General features: G+C 44.8%; 1 protein-coding gene across 2 annotated transcripts in view; it reads right to left on the bottom strand.

Moving 5' to 3' along the window:
- SGSM1 (small G protein signaling modulator 1) overlaps positions 1 to 20771 on the bottom strand; it is a 1153128-nt gene that overhangs the window by 498328 nt on the left and 634029 nt on the right. For both annotated transcript variants that reach the window (XM_078667338.1, XM_078667339.1), the window contains exon 10: positions 4658 to 4725. In XM_078667338.1, coding sequence (XP_078523464.1) covers positions 4658 to 4725 — 68 coding nt within the window. The remainder of the gene's footprint in view (positions 1 to 4657; positions 4726 to 20771) is intronic.

A 20771-nucleotide genomic window follows, 5' to 3' on the forward strand; every position in this document is an offset into this window, starting at 1 on the left:
TACACACAAAGAAGCAGGTTTATAAGAGTGCACAAACTTTCAAAGCATTCCTGCCCTGGAACGTGGATTCTCTGCTCAAGCAAGATTTGCGCACACAATAGAGTATGTGTGAGTAAATATTTCTGCAACCGTAAAACTATATTTTGTAATACACAAACATAGCTTTACACACATTAACAAAGGTTATTGGTGCGTGTAAGCTGACCGTATAGCTTTGTGATCTTGGCCTCCTCGTATGTTTTACAGACGCAAGTGCATCAAGGATCTCCAGAGCACCCGCATACACGTGTGACCACAGGTACCATTTAAAACGACCGTGCACATATCTTTTACGTAGTACAGGATACAACATCCTATACTACGTACCGTGTTGACAACATGTTGCTATTGACTGCCTGGCTAGACTTTGTCTAGCTCTAGCTGACTGTCAACCAAGAAAACCCTTGTTCAAGTACTCTTTCCAAGCATATTGCAAACTTTGTGTGATTGAATGTGAAGCCTCCTGCATCAGCGGTTGTTAGGATTTCATATTAAGGGACCTAGAGTCAGTATTTTATCCAATAAATTAGACAGTCTCATTCATTATGTATGTCATGCCAGAACTATGCTAATGCAAAATAACAAATACATTTAATCCAGAGTCTACATGTGCGTCCTACTGGGCAAGTCAGGGACATTATTACGAACAAGTTTAATAAAGACAATTTGTACGTATTATCATGAAATATAGCAGGCCTGGGTAGTAAAATAGAGGATGAGGATTGGTTGAAGTTTGTTGCGCAATATGACATATGCTGCTTCCAAGAAACATGGGCCCTGGAGGGCATTAGCGTTATTGGTTTTCTAGATTGCCGTAACCAAGCCACCCGCTCTCGGAGGGGTCAGCCTTCGGGTGGGCTCACTGTCTGGGTGTCGTGTAAGCTGAATATAGGCTAGAACAACTCGGGCAGCTAAACTGTCCTCTAATGTTCAACATGTGAGAATCTGACTTACGGGTCAAGAAGGTGGTGTGATTGATATAGGTAATGTGTATATTCTGGAGGAATTTAGTCATATGCATTGATAGTATTAGGGAGGATGAGGCTATTCGCAAGTCATGTGGGAAGGGTAAAGGGGCGAAGCATGTGTTATTGATTTGTAGAGATTTTAACAAACAACCGTTGGATGTTGTTATTAGCAATGAAGCGATATTGGAAGTTCGTAGTTTGGGTATTCCTGAGCCAGTCTTGAGCAATTTTAAATCCACCAAGAAGGGAAGAGCATTCTCTGAGCTTCTGATAAACTACCACCTGCGCTTTATTAATGATCATACCTCCTCAGATAGCACTGCTAGGGCAACTTTTAATAATGGGAGATGTGCATCAATATTTGATTATACCTTAATTAATATAAAGGGCTGGCAATATGTGCACGATAGGACAGTTGTCGGGAGAGTGATCATGATCCTGTGGTACTTTGCCTGGATACCTAATGGAGGGAGCTGTCGAAAATAGTCCAGTGGAAGGGAGGCATAGTTACATGAATGTGGTATCCAACTGTAGAAAGAGGATAAGATGGAGCAGGGAGAAATATTTACAAAAACTGCCATTGCTGGATAGCATATTGATTAAGTATGGTTCTGTAATTTTTAACTTTCCTTGCGATGACAATGGTGCAACCCTAGCAGCCTACAATAAGATGGTAGAGTAGCTGAAGGCCCTGGGGTCAAACCCATTGGGCCAACAGACTCCTTGTTGCTTGGTGGGAAAAGGAGCACAAGGGTTACTTCGTATGATGAGGAATGCTACATAATGAAGGGAGTTGTATCATCCACCCTAGTATGACACCATAGCCCACAAAGTGAATTACTATTTATAGAGTGTAGGGCTGATTATAAACGCCTTCTGAGAACCAAGAAACTGCTGCACCAACTGACTCTCTGGGAGGAATTGAAGGAGGCTGCACAGGAAAAAAAAAACTCCAAAGAATTCCGAGAATTGGTATCACGGGTGGAGAGGGGCTCAGTGCACATTATAAAAACTTATATTTGGCCATCTGTCTGGATTAGTAACTTTAGTACTTTATATATAGTGTCAAACCTACAATCCCCCTGTCAGCAAGAGAGAACATCTGCTCTGGGCCTTGTGTAATTGATATCTTAGTACAAGAGGTGGTGAGAGCCCTGGCTGATGCAAAGAAACACAAGGCCCCAGGCCTAGATATGGTGCCTATCAATTTATATTGTAAGGAGAGGTATTTGTGGAGCAGCATCCTTACTAAAGTGTTTATTTTGGCACTCGCTGAAAATTTCGTACTCCCTTCATGGCGTTCGGCCATTATTGTGCCGATCCATAAGAAAGGCGATCGATCCAGCCCATCCAACTATCGTACGATCTCTCTTCTAGATGGTGCAGGAAATATTCTGGGGAAAGACCTACTCAACCGCTTCCAGGGGTGGGTCGATGCTCACAACATTTTGACTGAAGTGCAAGCTGGATTTAGGCCCCCATTGGAATCATTGACCAGGCTCTCTGGTTATTTATGATCTCTTGTAAGTTTACGGTGGTGAGGAAGACATTGATGTACCTAATATTTGTGGACTTGAAATCAGCTTTTGATTTTCTCAACAGAGAGAAGCTGTGGAGATCACTGGTGGACCTGGGTGTTGATCCCTCTCTAGTAATGACTATACAGGTCCTACATACTAGTAACACGACCAAAGTACAGTATTGGTCTGGCTCGGAGTGTACTGTACCCTTTCCGGTTGAAAAAGGTGTCTGGCAAGGATGCGTGTTGGCTCCCTTGCTATTTAGCCTTTTTTTGAATGATGCAGCTGGCTATTTGATGGAGGACCCCATAAATATTCCAACTGTAGCTGGGAAGCGCGTGCCAATATTATTATATGCGGATGACGCAGTATTTATGGCACAAACAGAAAATGCTGCTCATAAGCTACTAACACATTTTATGGAGTATTATGACAGGAAGTCATTAAACATCAATGGTAGCAAAACAAAGTGTTTGGTATTGAGGCCCTCCCCCTGTTTTAAGTGAAAGCCTTCGATTGAAGGTATTCCCCTCGATACTGTCAAGCAGTTTGACTATTTGGGAATTCAACTGAAAGAGAATTTGCGATGGTTCAGCCAAATACAGAAGGCTACGCTAGTTTTGAGACAATTGGTCAGAGCAGTTTTAAAGTTTAGACATCAGACTGGTGCCAGAAGTTTTAGTGATATTGTACAAATATATAAGCAAAGGGCAGTGGCGGCCGCACTGTAAAGTGCGGAACTATAGGAGTTTGTGAATGTCCACCGACTCCAAGTAGTTGAGAATACTTTCCTCCGAAATTTGCTGGGGCTTGTGCCAGGTACCCCTCTAGCGGCACTGTACACCAGGCTTAATTTATACCTAAATCAGAAACTATTGCTCTCAGGCCAATTCTTTAGTGGGTAAGACTGGTAAGAAACCTTAAGACCACAGTTTATTTAGAAACCCTAGAGGAGGTCACAGCTAGCTGCTCCTGCCAAGGCCATACATGATCGTCACATGTACAAAAAATGTTAAAGGAACTACAGTTGATATCTTTGTGGGAAGCTCCTGGTAGTATTAGACAGGATACTGCAGATTTCATTAAAGATCGGAATCTTGAATACATGCAGATAAATAAATACTGCCAGCTAAAGCCGGGATCTCTTATGAGCAATTTTTTCAGTAACATTTATGGCCTTTCGTGTCCAGAATATCTAGACATACTATACCCTTAATTAAAGCGAACATTGTACTTAAGATTCCAGCTAGGTATCCTCGCAACCAGGGATTTCCTTATAGGTATACATATGTTTGATGGCAGATCCGATTGCTATGATTGTAGCATTTGTGGTCTAGACAACCGAACGCAATTTATGCTGTTTTGTAAAATAAATATGTAGCCGCCCAGCGGAGGTGGCTTTTCCCCCTTTTTAAGCACTATGGGGTCATATGTGTTAAACCAGCAATGGCGCGGTGTATTAAACCAGATGATATGAATGTGGTCACCTCCATAGTGTCATATTTATGGGTTATGTGGCCCTGCTTGAGAAAGTTGCCCTGCCCTCTAGGATTATACTTAAGTAGGTACTCTCTATTAACCTGGTTGTTTCCCATAATGGAACAAACTGTTATTTTATGCACAAGTTGCACAATTCTGAACTACTTTTATTCACTGCACTTTAACTCCTTTGGTGGGTTGACAAACTGTTTACATCTGAAAAGATGATAATTCCCAAATGTTCTAATTGATAGTGATGCATATGTTTTTCTCTTATTCAGGATGTTGCCTCTAATGGTAATGTGTACCTTTTCCATTGCACTTACACTTCACTGTGTCTTAAGAATTTAAACATGCTCCTTTTCTTAGGTTGTATGCCTTCGATGAAGACTATTTTCTGTAGCATTTTATTGTACTTTTATTTTAATGTTTTCAATGAACTTACTCACAGATTGCGGTGCTCACGTTTTTATTGAGATTTTCTTATATTGCACGTTTTTAAAATAGTGTAAGGCTGTCAACTGAAACAATAAATAAGTACTGAAACACTGAAATACATTTAATCTGAGCATATTTACAAGGACAGGCAAATCATGTCTTTTTTCTCAGCTTTCTGGCTTTGCATAAAAGCAATTAAAGAAAGATCCTTACCCTGTTGGTGACAGTGTAAATACACAATTTCTTCTAAACGAATAGTCATTGCATAGTCCCAGTAGACACTAGAAGAGATTAAAACAGAAGTTGTATTTAGCTTTTTATTTACATTTAAAGACACGGATTAAACAATATTGTTATTATACTATCAAACATTAATGACCAAGGCATTTGGCAGGGGCAGTCTTCCATGAATATCCCCACCCCTCCAAAAAAAGTGCAAGTAAATCCTTTTTGTAAAATTATACCCCACATTTATAAACCGCTGTGTTCTCCTTAGTATTTTTCTACAATTGCCTGCATTGTTTTGTAACTCTTTACCAATGCATTTATTAGGTATACTTGCAGTGTCGTTAGGGCAAACCATTGCTTGTTCAATTTGTTTAATACAATACCATTTGTGAAAATGTAACATATACAATTTACTCAAGAACAGTAATCTATCTATCAAGAGAAACCCAGATGTCTGTCTGCCGTTTGCAATGTTGTAACCACTACAGATTAAAAGAGCACTGTGTGAAATTTTACCACGAATGGAGGAAGGCAAGATGGTGGCCGTGTAGAACGGCTGTGAGTGATGGAGGCGGTGGAGATGAGTGTGTAACCCTGGTCTGATTGCGGATGCCAAAGGATACCGTATCACGGCACATCACGGCACAGAAAACGTGGCAATACAGCATGGAAAACCTACCTATAGTGTGTTTGTAATACAAACAGTGTCTTGGACATTTTCTTTCCACGAGGCTGCTGGCTGCTGGTGTGAGGACGGCGGAGAGCGGTGAGATCGGCCGATCAGCTGCTCAGGGAACGACTAATGTTCCTGCCCAACACTTGCCGCGGCCCCATCGGACGCCTGCTTCGTGAGCTAACGCGAGCGGTGAGAGTTGCAAGGGGCAAAGCCTATGCGGATCAAAGAGGGCCGGTGATTTCCGCATCAGCATCAGTGAAGGGAGAAGTCTTTGCGGAAGGGAGGAGCGCGGAGCTACTAAACCCGCGAAGCCAGCGGGGGAGACAGGAGCTCCCGACAACGAGGAAAAGCTGCCGTATCCGCCTGGAGAATAGAATTAAAAGCCCGAAGCGAGCCATGGCGCCAAAACCGAATACGGTTTCAAAAGCGGCCGCGAAGAGGAAAGCAGCTGTCGAAGCTGCAGCTGAGATCGAAGAAGGGGAAAGTCGTCAGGCAAGGCAGACACCGCCGGTAAGAAGACATCAACAGTCGAATAAAGCTAAGCCAGCAACTACCCCTATTATAGATTTGTTAGCTAAAATGGGCAAAGAGAAAGACCATAAAACTGGCGCAATGGCTGTGGAGAAGGGGCAGGAGAAAACGGCTGCCGCAGGGGGTGAGGGAGGGGTCTTACCCCCTTACTTCTCTGAAACAAACACAGAATCTCCTGGTAGCTCAGCGGGGCCTAACGTTAAATTGACCAATGACCAAGACTCGAAGAGGGAGGCCATAGAGGATCTGGAGGGGGCTGGAGGAAATTTAGAAGATGTTATTTCAAGTGTAAATGAGACAACGGAACAGAAAACTACAGTAGAGGGCACCTTGGACAATATGGTGACTATGGGGGACCACCCTGGTCATGAAAAGCCAATTGATAAAGACAAGGATAACCCTCCCAGTGAATGCTTCTTCTCTGTCTCAGAAGGCGGTGAGTGGTCAGAGGATGACAGCTCAGTACAGGGAGGAAGTAATCTGGATACAGAAAGCGAGCCGGAATTTGGTCCGGACCCTCATATATCTTCAGCCAGACCGCCTGCCGGGATTAAAATCCAGGAGCTTAGCTCGGACCACTCTTCAGACTCTCCCTTACTTGGTTGTCCACACGGGGAGGCAGCACAGATGTCCCTTTTAGAGGTGATACACAAAGAAATCCTGGCTCATAGAGAAGAGACTCGCCAGGACAGCCGTAAGGCACAGGCGACTGTCAGAAAAATGCAAGGAGCAGTAAGGAAGCTGTCTAAAGTGTGTGTCAACCTAGGTGATCGAGTGGCAAACTTAAAGGAAAGAGTGGTCTCGACGGAGGCCGAGTCGGCGGCTGCCATTACTAAGGTTGATGCCCAGAGAGCCCAGATAACAGACATGTAATGGAAGCTGGAGGACTTGGAGAACCGGCAAAGGCGGAATAACCTCCGAGTCTTAGGGGTACAGGAGGGGGCGGTAGGGCCGGATGTAAGAGCTTTCATTATCAAATTCTTTGAGAAAGCCTTTGTGGATCTCCCTGGCTGGAACTGGGCTGAGGAAATACAGCGAGTGCATCGTACTCCGTTTAAACCAAAAAAACATACACAGGAAACGGATAAGCCCAGAGCGATATTGATATACTTGGGCAACTTTTTATTAAGACAAGCAATATCGGAAAAAGCAAGACCAGATGCAAGGAAAACAGTTGGGGAGATCTCTTTTTTTGTCAGGCCAGACTTTTGCCATATAACAGTCGAGAGACGCTGGAGATTGAGGCAGCTGATTCTTCCTTTTCAAGCCAAAAACATGCAGGCATATCTGATCAATCCGGCGCAATTAAAAATAATCAATGCTGGCAGAATTTTGTATTTCACATCAGAGGTAAAAGCTAAAGAATATCTGGACTCTCAAGGGGCATGAGCACGAGCCTGATGAAATAATGCTGACTGGTATATTGATAAATGCTTCGATAAGATGGACAACAGGTCAATAGGTTAAAGTGTGGTTATCCTAAGGTATTTAGATAGACACTAAGTAACGGTACCTTATTATCCAGGGCAGGGTCTTTTGAACGGATTCGTAAAAATTCATCTCCACCGCTTCAATCGGCTCTCCATCACGTGCACAGACCAGGTCTGAGCGCCTTATTCGAGTGGGTGTGTGGGTGGTGGGTGGTGGTGGGGGGTTTGTGGGGTGGATCGGAGGGGGGGTGGGTGGGAGAATGGCGGGAAGGGAAGGGGTGGGCGGGGGGGGAGCAAAAATTGAAAAATGAGATGTTTCGGTATAGGAAAGGTTCTTGTTCCAGTAAGAGAGCATTAGTCATTTTAGTCAATGTACCAAGATTCTGCTTGTTATACTATCAGGAAAGGTCAATACTAGATTATGGCACACATTAAAATCTGTTCCATCAATGTCGCGGGGCTAAATGATTGGAGGAAGCGTCAGAGAGTTGGTCACTTTGCGAGATATAACAATTTGGATATTCTCTGCTTGCAAGAGACTCACTTGCCCTGGGCTAGTAGAAATTTATTATATATCAGGGGTTATGAGACACTTGCCTGCTCTTCACAAACCTCAATGGTCAGGGGGGTGGCTATTCTAGCCAAACAAAATCTAGGTGTGGCAAAGAGAGTGAAGGCAGATAGCTCAGGAAGATGGGCTATAGTAGAATTGACCCTTGGTTATACTTTGTGTACAGTCTACGGCTCAAATTATGATGAGCCGGAAGTCTTCGATATTCTGGAGCAAGAGCTGGTAGACTGGCCAACTCCTATTATAATGTGTGGGGATATGAATGTCTCTGTGGATTGGAATAGGGTAGCCAGCTATACAGGATCGAAGCCAAAAGTTTTCAGGGCGCTTACCTCACTTATGAGATCGCATGGACTCGAGGATGTGTGGAATGTGAAACATCCGACTGAACCGGGTTATACCTATTTTTCTTTCCCGCATCAAAAATATTCCAAATTGGACTATTTCCTTCTCTCATCAGACAAGCTTTGTAAAGTTAATATAACAATACTGCCCAAATATATCTCTGACCACAATCCTCTGATTCTAACATGTGTGGTAGATAATGTAAAAAGGCGAGAAACGAACTGGTCATTTGAAAGAACGCTTCTCGCTGATGATAGGTTCGTGAGACATATAAGGCAATGGACAAAGGAATTCTATGAGATGAACAGGTATAGTGCCTCCCGCAATACAGTCTGGGATACATTTAAGGCGTCTCTGAGGGGGGAGACAATAAATTGCTCAGCCAGATTGAGGAAGGAGGATAGGGAGAGGGTCAAAACTCTGATCGGGAAACTGGGCTTGGCTGAAACACAACATATTAAAGAGATAGGACACCGGATCGATGGGCAGGCAAGCTTAAATAGAATGAGCACCATCAAAGCGGATCTCCAGGGGTTTGTGACACAGAAGGAGTCCAGAGAATACCAGTCCTCAAGGGCGAACCGGTACGAGACGGGGGAACAAGCAGGAAGAGTGTTAGCACTGCGGATTAGGCAGAAGAGATCTAAAAATATGATTCCTTGCATACAGGAAAATGGGAATGACTATTTATTTATTTTATTTATTTATTTAAGCTTTTATCGCGCACAGCTACCCACAGTGGGTTTCCCGGCGCCAGGGATAGACTGTAGAAGAAAGGACGGTGCAGCACCTGACTTGAGGCCACAACCAACTATTGGCTACGCTTAGTGAAAAGTAGTGTCTTCAGAGCCCTACGGAAGCGAAGTAAGTTGGTCTCTAACTTTAGTGCCAGTGGGAGGGAGTTCCAATATTTAGGGCCCAAAATAGAAAAGGAACGGCCTCCCATTTTTGTCAGCTTACATCTTGGCACTGTGAAATTGCCAGTGTCCGATGACCGTAGTGAGCGCAAGGGTCTGTAAGGTTTTACCAACCCTTGAATATAAGCTGGAGCGCTACCCTGCTTGGTCTTGAACATGTAACAGAGTGCCTTGAATTTAACACGTTCGGGGACGCTCAGCCAATGAAGGTCACGCAAGGCGGCAGCGGCTGAAGTGCGTCTAGGGACGTTCTTTAGCAGGCGCGCAGCCGCATTTTGTACAACCTGAAGCACATGTATGGTAGCTTTATCTGCGCCCAGGTAGAGAATATTGCCATAGTCCAGGCGTGATGTTACAAGTGCCTGGACTACGGTTCTGCGAGAGGAGAGGGGGAGCATCCACAGAATCTTGTGAAGCCACCGCAGCGTTGAGAAGCAAATGGCTGCAACCTTAGTGGCCTGTTGCTTCATAGTTAGCCTGTCGTCAATAATGACGCCCAGGTTACGAACTGCAGAGGATGGTGTCGGCGCATTTCCCAGTTCAATGGGCCAATGACGGGGGCCCCAGAGATGTTTGTTCCGACCCAGAATGACCACCTCGGTCTTCTCCCCATTCAGCTTGAGACAATTTCTCCGCATCCAGTCGGCCACAAGGATGAGGCCAGACTTGAGTGCGGAGGTATTGTTCTCATCTCTCCCTGATAGGGAGAAGACAATCTGGGTGTCATCTGCATAGGAGAACAAGGTTAGCCCAGCCTGTTCAACTATGGTCGCCAAGGGTTTAACATAAATATTAAATAATAAAGGGCTAAGAATTGAACCTTGGGTATGAAGACTTTTATAGGCCCAGGGACCTGGGAAACAGAGAGGACGCCCAACGCTATATGTGTGCTATGGAGATGCCGACTCTGTCCACAGAGGCCAGTGTAGCCCTGGAGGCGGACTTGACTCTAGAGGAAATATCGGAAGCCGTAACAACGTTGAAACCGGGGAAAACGCCGGGGCCCAATGGTTTCCCGGCGGAATTTTTTAAACGGACGGCGGATTTGCTGCAGCGACACATGAAGGCCTTATTCACGGATGCGTACCGGGCAGGGAGTCTCCCGCCGGATCTGGCCACAGCCACTATCGTCCCAATTTACAAAGCGGGAAAGCCCAGGGACGACTGTGCCTCCTACCGCCCAATCTCCCTCCTCAATATCGAGACGAAAATTCTGGCCACGATCCTAGCTAGGCGTCTGAGAAATGCGATAACAGAGCTGGTACACATGGATCAGTCCGGTTTTCTTCCGGACAGGGCGACCAAATTGAATCTCCGCCGCACTCATAATTGGCTACAGGAAGTCCGTGAGAAAAGTGAACCCCACTGGTTCCTCTCACTGGATGCGGAGAAGGCCTTTGACGCAGTCCACTGGCCTTTCCTGATGGAGACCCTCCATCGGTTTGGGTTCGGACCCAAATACTTGCAATGGGTCCAGCTCCTATATTCAAACCCGAGAGCGCGAGTGCGGGTCAATGGATGGTTGTCCCGTGAATTTCCAATTGGAAGAGGGACACGCCAGGGGTGCCCGCTGTCCCCCCTTCTTTTTACCCTTACGATTGAAATCTTGGCGATACGGATTAGACAGAATAGGGAAATTAGGGGTTTCAGGTGGGGAGAATCGGACGCAACGCAGGAGAAAATATCTCTGTATGCCGACGACATACTATTATATGTGACAGACCCAGACAAGACAATTCCAGCACTGTTCAGAGAGCTAGATGACTTCGGGGCGCGGGCGGGCCACAAGATCAACTGGCACAAATCGGTCCTATATGATCCACAAGGTAAAGGGCGACGGGAGTGCCTGCCAGAGCAACTTATCCACACGACTGACGGCTTTCAATACCTGGGGATATTCATCACGTTAGATAGGGGACGATCTTTCACTAACAACATAGCCCGAATAATGGTTGACGCAGTGACGGAGATGGACAGATGGAGACAGCTCCCACTCACCCTATTAGGCCGCGCCGCACTGTACAAAATGGTCCTCTTACCCAAATTTCTCTATGCGCTTCAGAACGAATATTATCCTCTACCGGCTAAGACCCTGAATAAAATCCACGCAGACCTGCGTGCCTTCCTGTGGCTGGGGAAACAGCCGAGGGTGGCGCTCTCAACACTACAGCGACACCAATATAGCGGGGGGATTTCGCTTCCCAACCTAGAGGCGTATTACTGGGCGGAACACCTCGCCCCGATTAACGAGTGGCTACATGCGGCAGCCGATCACCCTACATATGCACTAGAGAGATCTAAATGGTCAAATAAGACCGTGCTGCATTACCTCTATGGGGAGACGGTGGGGCAGCAGTTCCTACCTGCCACCAGGATTACGATAACGGCATGGCATAGAGCGACAAAGACTATGGGCTGGGACAAGAGACCCACTCGACAGACGCCACTGTGGTGCTGTAAATGGCTAGGCGAACTTAATAAGCTGAAAGGCTTTAGAAGGTGGGACGACATCGGCATTTCCGCACTGGGAGACCTGATAGCAAGGGGGGAATTGAAAACCTTCCAGGCGCTCAAGGATGAATTTAGCCTGCTCAACACCCAGTACTACAAATATGTTCAATTGAAGCACGCCTGGAGGGCACAAAATATCACACTTACTGACATCCCAGAATACACACCATTAGAGGGCAGGTTGCTACAGGAACACATACAAGGAGGAGCAGTATCCCTAACGTATAAAACTCTGACCAACAATATCCTAGGGGACCTGCAGGGTCTACGAAACAAGTGGGAGGCGGACGTGGGAGACATGGAGGATTTGGATTGGGAGCTCGCCCTTATGCACCCTCGCGAGGTGGCGATTAAGTCCAGACTCCGTCTCATACAATTTAAGGTCCTCCACAGAGCCTACTTTGACAGGGGGAGACTTTTTAAAATGGGTAGGGTACCTGACACAACATGCCTTAGGTGTCGTCGGCAAAATGGCGACTTTTTCCATACACTCTGGGGCTGCGAAGTCATTCAAGGATACTGGGAAGGTGTGTTCCTGGAACTGGAGGAGGTACTGGGGGTGGCCATACCGCGCGACCCTAGATTGGCGCTGCTAGGCGTGACAACGGAAGTAGACCTAACCCGCCCCTTGGTTATCTTTCTGGTACTGGCTTTCGTGGTGGCGAAAAGGGACATCGCAAGACATTGGGGGGCACCCGAATCCCCAGATTTAGAGGAATGGAGGAGAGGGCTAGACCTGTACATGGCGGCGGAGAGGGTGACCTACAAAGCCAGGGGCTGCCCCAAAAAATTTCGGAGGATATGGGCTAAGTGGAGACAGTACCACGGCCTAGACTGAGGTATTGCAGACAGGCAATAAGAGGTCAGGGAGACCCTGGGCGGGACAATGTGCATGCCGGGGGTTCATGCTCAATCTCTGTCTCCTCTAATGCTTAGATCATGTCTATGAGAATGACGAGAGCTCTATAGCACAGTAGGGAGGGGCTCAGGTGAGGGAGGAGGGGTGGGGGGCTGGTGGGCTGCTGTTTTGTTTTTGGGGACTACTGGGGTTACTTCTGTTTTGCTTATGTTACTAGTTCAAAAGCAAAGTGTTCTAATGATGGATATGACATCCAACACCAAAGAAAAGTTGCATGACTGACGGCCTGAGCGGAATGTTGACGCTCTACCGTGTGCTAATTTTTTTCGCATGTGATACTTCGGATGCAACAATAAAAAGAAATTTAAAAAAAAAAAAAAAAAAAAAAAAGAATTGAACCTTGGGGAACGCCGCGGGTAGATGGGCAGATGGTGGAAGCTGCTTTAGGGGAAAACACTTGAAAGGTTCGGTCGCTAAGGAACGACACCACCCAGGCCAGGGCCTGGCCTGCCACACCTAGAGATTTCAGAGAGTCAATAAGGATGGAATGCGACACGGTGTCGAAGGCTGCGCTCAAATCCAGCAGGATGAGCGCCATGGTGTTTCCCTGATCGACACCGTGCCTAAGACTCTCTGTTACCCCCAGGAGGGCAGTCTCAGTTGAGTGCCGCGGCCGAAAGCCCGACTGCGAAGGATGGAGAAAAGCAGTGTTTTCGACCAGTTTGGAAAGCTGGGAATTGATATGTCTCTCCAGTATCTTCGAAAAGATAGGCAACAATGATATAGGGCGGAAATTGGCAGAGTTGGAAGAATCTGCACCCAATTTTTTCAATAAAGGTACAGCCATGGCGTGTTTCCAAGGTTGGGGGACATGGGCCTCACTCAGAGAAGCGTTTAGTAGTTTGATAATAATAGGGTGTGTGAGGGAATCTAATTGTTTTAATATTTTATCCGGGAGAGCATCCCGTGGGGAGCCCGATCGCACACTATTTAAGCAGGAGACAAAGGAGATGGCATCTAAAGGCTGCCAAGTAGTGATTACTGCATCAATGGCGGTGTTCACCGGTTCCTGGACCATATCAGGGACAGTAGAAGTAGTCCCTGGGAGTGTGGTAAAATGGTCGTAGATAAGATCAACTTTATTTATAAAGTAATCTGCCAAGGATTGACACTGGGCGGCATCAAGTTCCGGGGGGGAGGAGTAGAATTTGCACCGGTCAATTTTTTAACAACAGAGAATAGTACCTTTGGGCAATTTTGTGCATCAGTCACAGTTTTTTTAGTATAATCTGCTTTAGCAGTTTTACAGCTATTGTGGTACTTTTTCAAGGCTTCTTTATAGATGACTTTACGTGAGGGGGAATAACCTTGTCTCCATTTACGCTCCAAGGTCTTACATTGTGAGCGGAGGCATTTAAGTTGTTCAGAGTACCACGGAGCCGGGGGATGATGTAAGGAAGCAGACTTCGATGTCATCGGTAACGCCGAATTAACAGCATTAGTTAGCCAGAGTTCAGTGGCACAATTGAGTGCAGCAACTGGTAGTTCAGTGCACGGAAGTGTTTTGATCAACAGCTTATTGAGTTCTGGCATGTTGATCTTCCCCCAATTCCGAGCTGGCCTAGCAGTTTCCACCTCAGGTCTTATTGCTGTTTCAGCCATATCTAAAGAGAAAGGGACGGCTAAATGGTCGGACCAGGCAATATGTAGGGCTTCTCGAGAGCAGTCTAAAGAAAGATTGGACAAAATCGGGTCTAATAAATGACCGGCACAATGTGTGGGACCTGTGTTTTGAAGTTGAAGATTAAAAGCTTCCAAAATGGAGAGAAACTGATTTCTATAAGGACACTCGTGGTCTTCTAGATGTATATTTAGGTCCCCTAAGATCGTAAAATTCTACGCTTTGAGCAGTACTGGAGCTGAAAAATCCGGTAATGATGTTATCCATGAGCTCGCTGTCCCAGGGGGACGGTATACCAATAATCCTGACAACGTAAATTGGGGGGTAATGGTCAGTTTAAATAGGGCTCATTCACAATCTTTTTGAGTGGCATCTACCAGTTTACAAGTGTATACATTCCTGTAGACAATTGCAATTCCGCCACCCCTACCAGAAACCCTATCCTGACGAAGAATGGCATAATTGGAAGGAATTGCATCTGCAATGTCCGGGCCTGAGCAATCCCGGAGCCACGTCTCAGTCAGGAATACCACATCAGGTTGATTTTCAACAAGAAAATCATGGATATTGTATCTGTGTTGTGGCAAGGATCTGCAGTTGATGTTCCAAAATCTTAAAGAGGGACGAGTGGAAGCTGTCCTGGAGCATGCCTGCCTCTTTCGTCTACCTTGGTGTTGAAGGGATCTGCATTTAGTAGGGGTTCTTAATGAGAAGCTGCAGCGAGTACAGCTGAACTTGTGAGGCAGGAAAGGGCAGATAGAGCAGTTATTATTAAGAGCACCGCGTAGCGCATACAACTCTTCATAGGAGTATGTAAGAATCATGATGACTATAATAGATTTACTCACCAGGAGAAGAGTGTGCCAAGCCCGGAGCCCGGCCCAGCGCGGACGAGCGCAGACGGGCAGGACTCTGGCTGGACTCAGGCGCTGCGAAGGCGCGCCCGCTGCGCGTAACCGCTGCGCTAAGTGACGAGCTTCAAGTAGGCGTGTGGCTCAATGAAAATGAAGCGCTAGAGCGCTGACCTGGCGATAGAGGGAGCGTCCTCCTCAAGATGGCGGCCCCGTGATCCCTGATCCGCTAAACAGTGGTGTGGTTACTCATTTAAATGCAAGTAATGGGCCAGGGGGGAGCGCAGCTAAAAGCAAGGTAAAACAAATGAAATTCTAAATCAAATATCCGAACAGGAATTTTTAAAAGCAAGCAAGCGCTATCACGCGAGCGCTAAGTGGTGTAGACTGCGCCAGGCAGGGTCACCTTGTCCAGGCTGACCGCCGGCGGTTCCTCGCCTCAAGTAGGCGTGTGGCTCAATGAAAATGAAGCGCTAGAGCGCTGACCTGGCGATAGAGGGAGCGTCCTCCTCAAGATGGCGGCCCCGTGATCCCGGATCCGCTAAACAGCGGTGTGGTTACTCATTTAAATGCAAGTAATGGGCCAGGGGGGAGCGCAGCTAAAAGCAAGGTAAAACAAATGAAATTCTAAATCAAATATCCGAACAGGAATTTTTAAAAGCAAGCAAGCGCTATCACGCGAGCGCTAAGTGGTGTAGACTGCGCCAGGCAGGGTCACCTTGTCCAGACTATACTGAGCCGGAGGAGATTCTGAAAGTTTTTCAGACCTTCTACCAAAAATTATATGATGAAGGGGGTGATGGGATGGCACAGACCCCAACTCTTAAAGATGACGGCCCAAAAATAGATGAAAGGAGTAGGGAGATATTGGAATCTGACCTGACTTTAATGGAAGTAAAGACAGCGCTTCAGGAACTAGCGGTGGGTAAAGCAGCGGGGCCTGATGGGATCCCCCTGGAGGTATATAAGTGTCTAGAGGAGGAAATCGCCCCAATTTTGCTGGATTTATTTAATGGTATAGTGTGTTCAGGGTTAATCCCTGAAACTTGGAAAGAGACAAACATCGTTATATTTCACAAAAAAGGAAAACCCTAAAATAATCCAGGCTCTTATCGCCCGATCTCCCTTATCAATTCTGATACAAAATTATATTCCAAGGTTTGGGCGAAAAGGTTGGGAAGGATTGTCGGTCGGTTGGTCTCCCCTTGGCAGCATGGGTTCGTGCCAGGTCGTGGCACCACAGACCATATAAGACGCGCTATAGCCCTGTTCGATGCCTATGCTGCCGGGGGTGAGGATATGGCCATGATCCTTCTAGATGCTGAGAAAGCATTCGACCGTGTGACATGGGAGTACCTGTGGGGGATCTTGGTCGGAAGAGGGTTTGGGAAGAAGAGCTTGAAGGCAATTAAGGCTATGTATAGCTATCCGACTGCAAGGGTTACGGTCATGGGTCAAAGCTGGGACAAAATAATAATTAAAAGGGGTACTCGACAAGGCTGCCCCTGTTCCCCGATATTATTTTTGCTGTATATAGATCCCTTGATCCAAAAAATTCTGACGTCCGAACAGATCATTCCGGTGAAACTTAATGGCTACACTACCAAAATCCTGGCATATGCCGACGATCTGGCAATTATCACAACTGCCCCTCAACAAGCAATGGTGGAGATATGTCAAATGGCTAAGGATTTTGGAGCACAGTCAGGATACTGTCTGAATGAGGGGAAAACACAGATCATTTGCACAAACAATATCATTAAATCAGATCAAAGATATGTGGATTCAGCAGTATACCTGGGGATAAGGGTGAATGCCGATGTGAATAAGATCATTCCGGATAATTATCACCCATTGTTGGAGTCAATTGAGAGTGAGCTTAGGAGGATAAACGTGCTACATCTGACATTGATCGGAAGGGTAAATGTTATTAAAATGTCTATGTTTCCCAAGCTGCTTTACCTCTTCCGTGCCATACCATTGCTGTTGGAAGAGGGGACAATTAGGAAGATCGAGGGAACATTTATCCGATTCATCTGGCAGTATGGGAGAGTTAGAAGGTCGATGGCACGTTTGTCTTTACCACTCGAGAGGGGTGGCCTGGCAATGCCCAATGTCAGGCTTTATCATTGAACATGTTTGTTAGTCCAAATGAATATACTGTTTAAACATGATGATGGAACAGCAGAACCTCCGCTTGATCTTCAAACAATCCCCACTATCTATGAGCTTTTAGTGGGTAGGAAGGCATTGGGATTGCTGATGTGTGAGGTTGAAAGGAGATTTTATAAGAGATCCAGATATAAGATTTTGATGGGTGCATGGGGGACTTGGAAGTTGGTTGGTAAATATTTAAACATTCCAAAAGTTCATGCTAATATCGATATATGGAAATCTAACAATTTTACCCATTTAGGCCAAAACAGCAATAGCCGATTTTGGAGGGAGCAGGGAATTAAGTGTGTGGGTAATGTTGTATTAGGTGACGAGATTCTCGACTTTAAAACATTGCAACATAAATATGGGCTCCCATCTAGCCAATGGTTACTATATGCACAACTGGCTCAAACAATTAGATCATTAAGGCCCAGGCTATCGCCTTTGTTGAGCTACTCAACTGTCGAATATTTGAAAATAGGAGGAAGCAAAATTAAAATGTGCTATAGTAATCTTCAATAGTGATCCTTACTTGTCACTCGAATAACTGAAGCAAAACAGTGACTCGCGGGAAAAGCTTTTTCCAGAATAAATCAAATGACTGAGAGAGGCGAGACAGCGCAGACACCCTGATTGAGTCAGCGTGACCACAATCTAAAGATTAAACCCCAGCGGACCCCCTGGCCGCCTAGAGCCCGGACTTCACGTGCGGCGAAAGCAAAACGCCTTTCAAATTTCCACTTCCAGAACTTCCAACCGACCCTGGCAGCTTAGAAATCTACATCCCCTTGAAAGGAAACCAGAGCACCCAAGAGGCACATGGTCCTGACGAGATTTCCCCACATTTAGGGGTTATCGAAACGCGTAGACCCCCTCATCAAGCATTAGGATTATCGAATTGAATTACAAATTACACAAACGCCTGCATTTGTATTTTTCCAGTGCTAACCTTTAATTTGAGCAGGAAATTGTAAATATTGCTGTAAAGTTGTATATAGTCTTGTGTTGTTGTGTATGAATGTCTTGAGTGAAAGTTGTTACGTCAGATGATTTTGTATATTTATATGTGATGTGGATTTGAAAAATTTGAAAAATAAGTATTGTGTTGCACAAAAAACAGAAAAATGTGTAACCATTGATTTGGTTATCTCTATGTAAAATTATTAAAACTCATTTGATTTATTCTGGAAAAAGCTTTTCCCGCGAGTCACTGTTTTGCTTCAGTTATTCGAGTGACAAGTAAGGATCACTATTGAAATAGGTTGGCAATATTGGTGCTATTGTTGGTTTATAGTTAGAATTGAGGCTTGTCCTTATTGCCATTGAGCCCAGACCCCGTCTTGGTAATGCTATAGTAATCTTCTGCAGGAGCTTGAGGATGACATGGAAAAGATCGAAACCACTCTAGCTCAGAAACTAGGTGATCCAGATGTGGACCTAGATCTAGCCTTAGTATTAAATAAAAAGTTCTTCCGCTCCTCAAACCTAAGGGCTCAGCATTATAAGACCCTTTTTAACTTGTATTTTACTCCATCAAAACTGTTCGCCTGGGGAGTGAGAGATAATGATAGATGCCCTAGGTGTAATACGGGACCGGCAGATTTACTCCATATGTTTTATAACTGCCCGAGCTTGACACCAATTAATAAGGAGATACAGCTATTTCTGGAGGGGCTGCTAGAACAAAACATCGTTCTATCCCCTACGGTGGTCTTAGTGGGCATTGATGGGAATCAGAAGGCAGAATGTGGTGTGGAAGCCCTTGTTTTTATTTCTGTGGCTATATTACGTCTATTAATTTCAGCTGGATGGAAAGACTCTTATGCGCCCACCTTCCAACAATGGCTATCAAGGCTTTTAGCAATACATAATATTGAAGAGTGCCTATATGATTTTAAGGGGAGGAAAAAACGTGAATTAGGTAGGAATATATGGGCTCCAGTTAGAAAATGGAGGGAATCTAGACACTCAAGATACAAGATGAAAAGTGTATAAGACTGATTTTATCATGCCTGATTACTCTTTTAAGCATTCCGCTTTTATTACCTTTGTATCACTTGATGAGGTGTCTATTTATTCTGATTATTTTTTATTTATCCTTATTGTATAATGACTGTGTAATGAATTGATATATGCAATGATATATGTAATGACTTTCTTCCTTTTTACCGTAAATACCTGAATCATCTCAATAAAAAATAAAAAAAATAAAAAAATAAAGAAATTTTACCACGAATGAGAACAATTCCTTTTCACAAAAGACCACTCTGAGAACCAAAGTAATGTTTTAGTCAAAACTTTATACACTTTGCTACGGCAATATAACATCTTAATAAATGTACAAAGCCATAAGTGAATATCATTATTAGAACAGCACTACAAACTATTAAAGCCATTAATAAAAATGAATGCTGAGGTGAGAGTAGTTAGTAGATATCATCTGACCAGACTCAATATTCTGTAGTGAAATCCAATGACTACATCCTTTGAGTAGCTGCTCACAATACATACTACCACCCCATATAAAACATTTGTAACTGTGATAGTCTTCCACTGAAATATGCCACAGCAAAGTCCTGGCAGACTTACTCTACCTAGTATAACACATCCAAGTTATTGTTAATTGTAAAGTCAAACCGAAGAGACCTAAACAACTGGGTTGACGACCAATCGACTATTTATGGATAATTTAGGCTTAATACAACGAGCAAGACAACTTTCCTTCTAAAGTGCCCACAAAATGGACCTTCTTTTCACGTTCACCCCAGAGTTTCAGACTGCAGATCTCTCTCCTGTATCAACTTCTTCTTTGAAATTGTCTCACAAATAAATGACATTGTTGAGAAAGGAATAGCCCCCACCGAGCAGGAACTTGTAAATTTCTACTTTGAATACTTTTGTAGATGAGCCCATGTTGTTTACACATACTGAGAATGTTAGGATTCATTTAAAGACACTTTTCCAAGAGTATTCTAGGTCCACCTTACAAAACCTTTTGAAAATTGTCAGTATTTCATAGGTTTTCGATTACTTTTAGAGTGGATTGCAACTTTCATAGAATGTATAAAAACGGTTGTAGTAGCCCTTATTCATACTTAATCAACTGATTGTTCGCTACGCAGATAGTTCACATAGGTATAGCAGAAATGTGAAGTTGCACATTTAGCAGTTTTCATTTGCATTTTGTGTCCAGAGAAAAATATTTTTCCCCAATGGAAACCTGTGTTCTTCACTCCAAATAAAGTTTTTGATGAGCCATTTCCAATCGCTGCATAAAGACACAAGGCCCCTCAATAAGACCTGGTAGCCTGGCCTCTACACGTATGGCACAGCAGAGGTAACCAAGAGACCGGCAACTTATCTAATGCAGAGTTCCCCCTGAAAGGGTGGGGAAATTCACCAAAAGCACTTTCGCCAACATGGTGTGAGCACTCTAACTAAAACTGTCCTATCTCTTTTTTAAACATTTTTTTTTTATTTGTCCTCATTTGCCACAATGATTTTGTTTCCATGATAAAGTCGAGTGGCATACGAGCGGGATGCTGTCTCAGCTAATAATTTGCTGGTAGG

Source organism: Lissotriton helveticus, chromosome 11 (assembly GCF_964261635.1).
Source record: "Lissotriton helveticus chromosome 11, aLisHel1.1, whole genome shotgun sequence".
Lineage (NCBI taxonomy): Eukaryota > Metazoa > Chordata > Amphibia > Caudata > Salamandridae > Lissotriton > Lissotriton helveticus.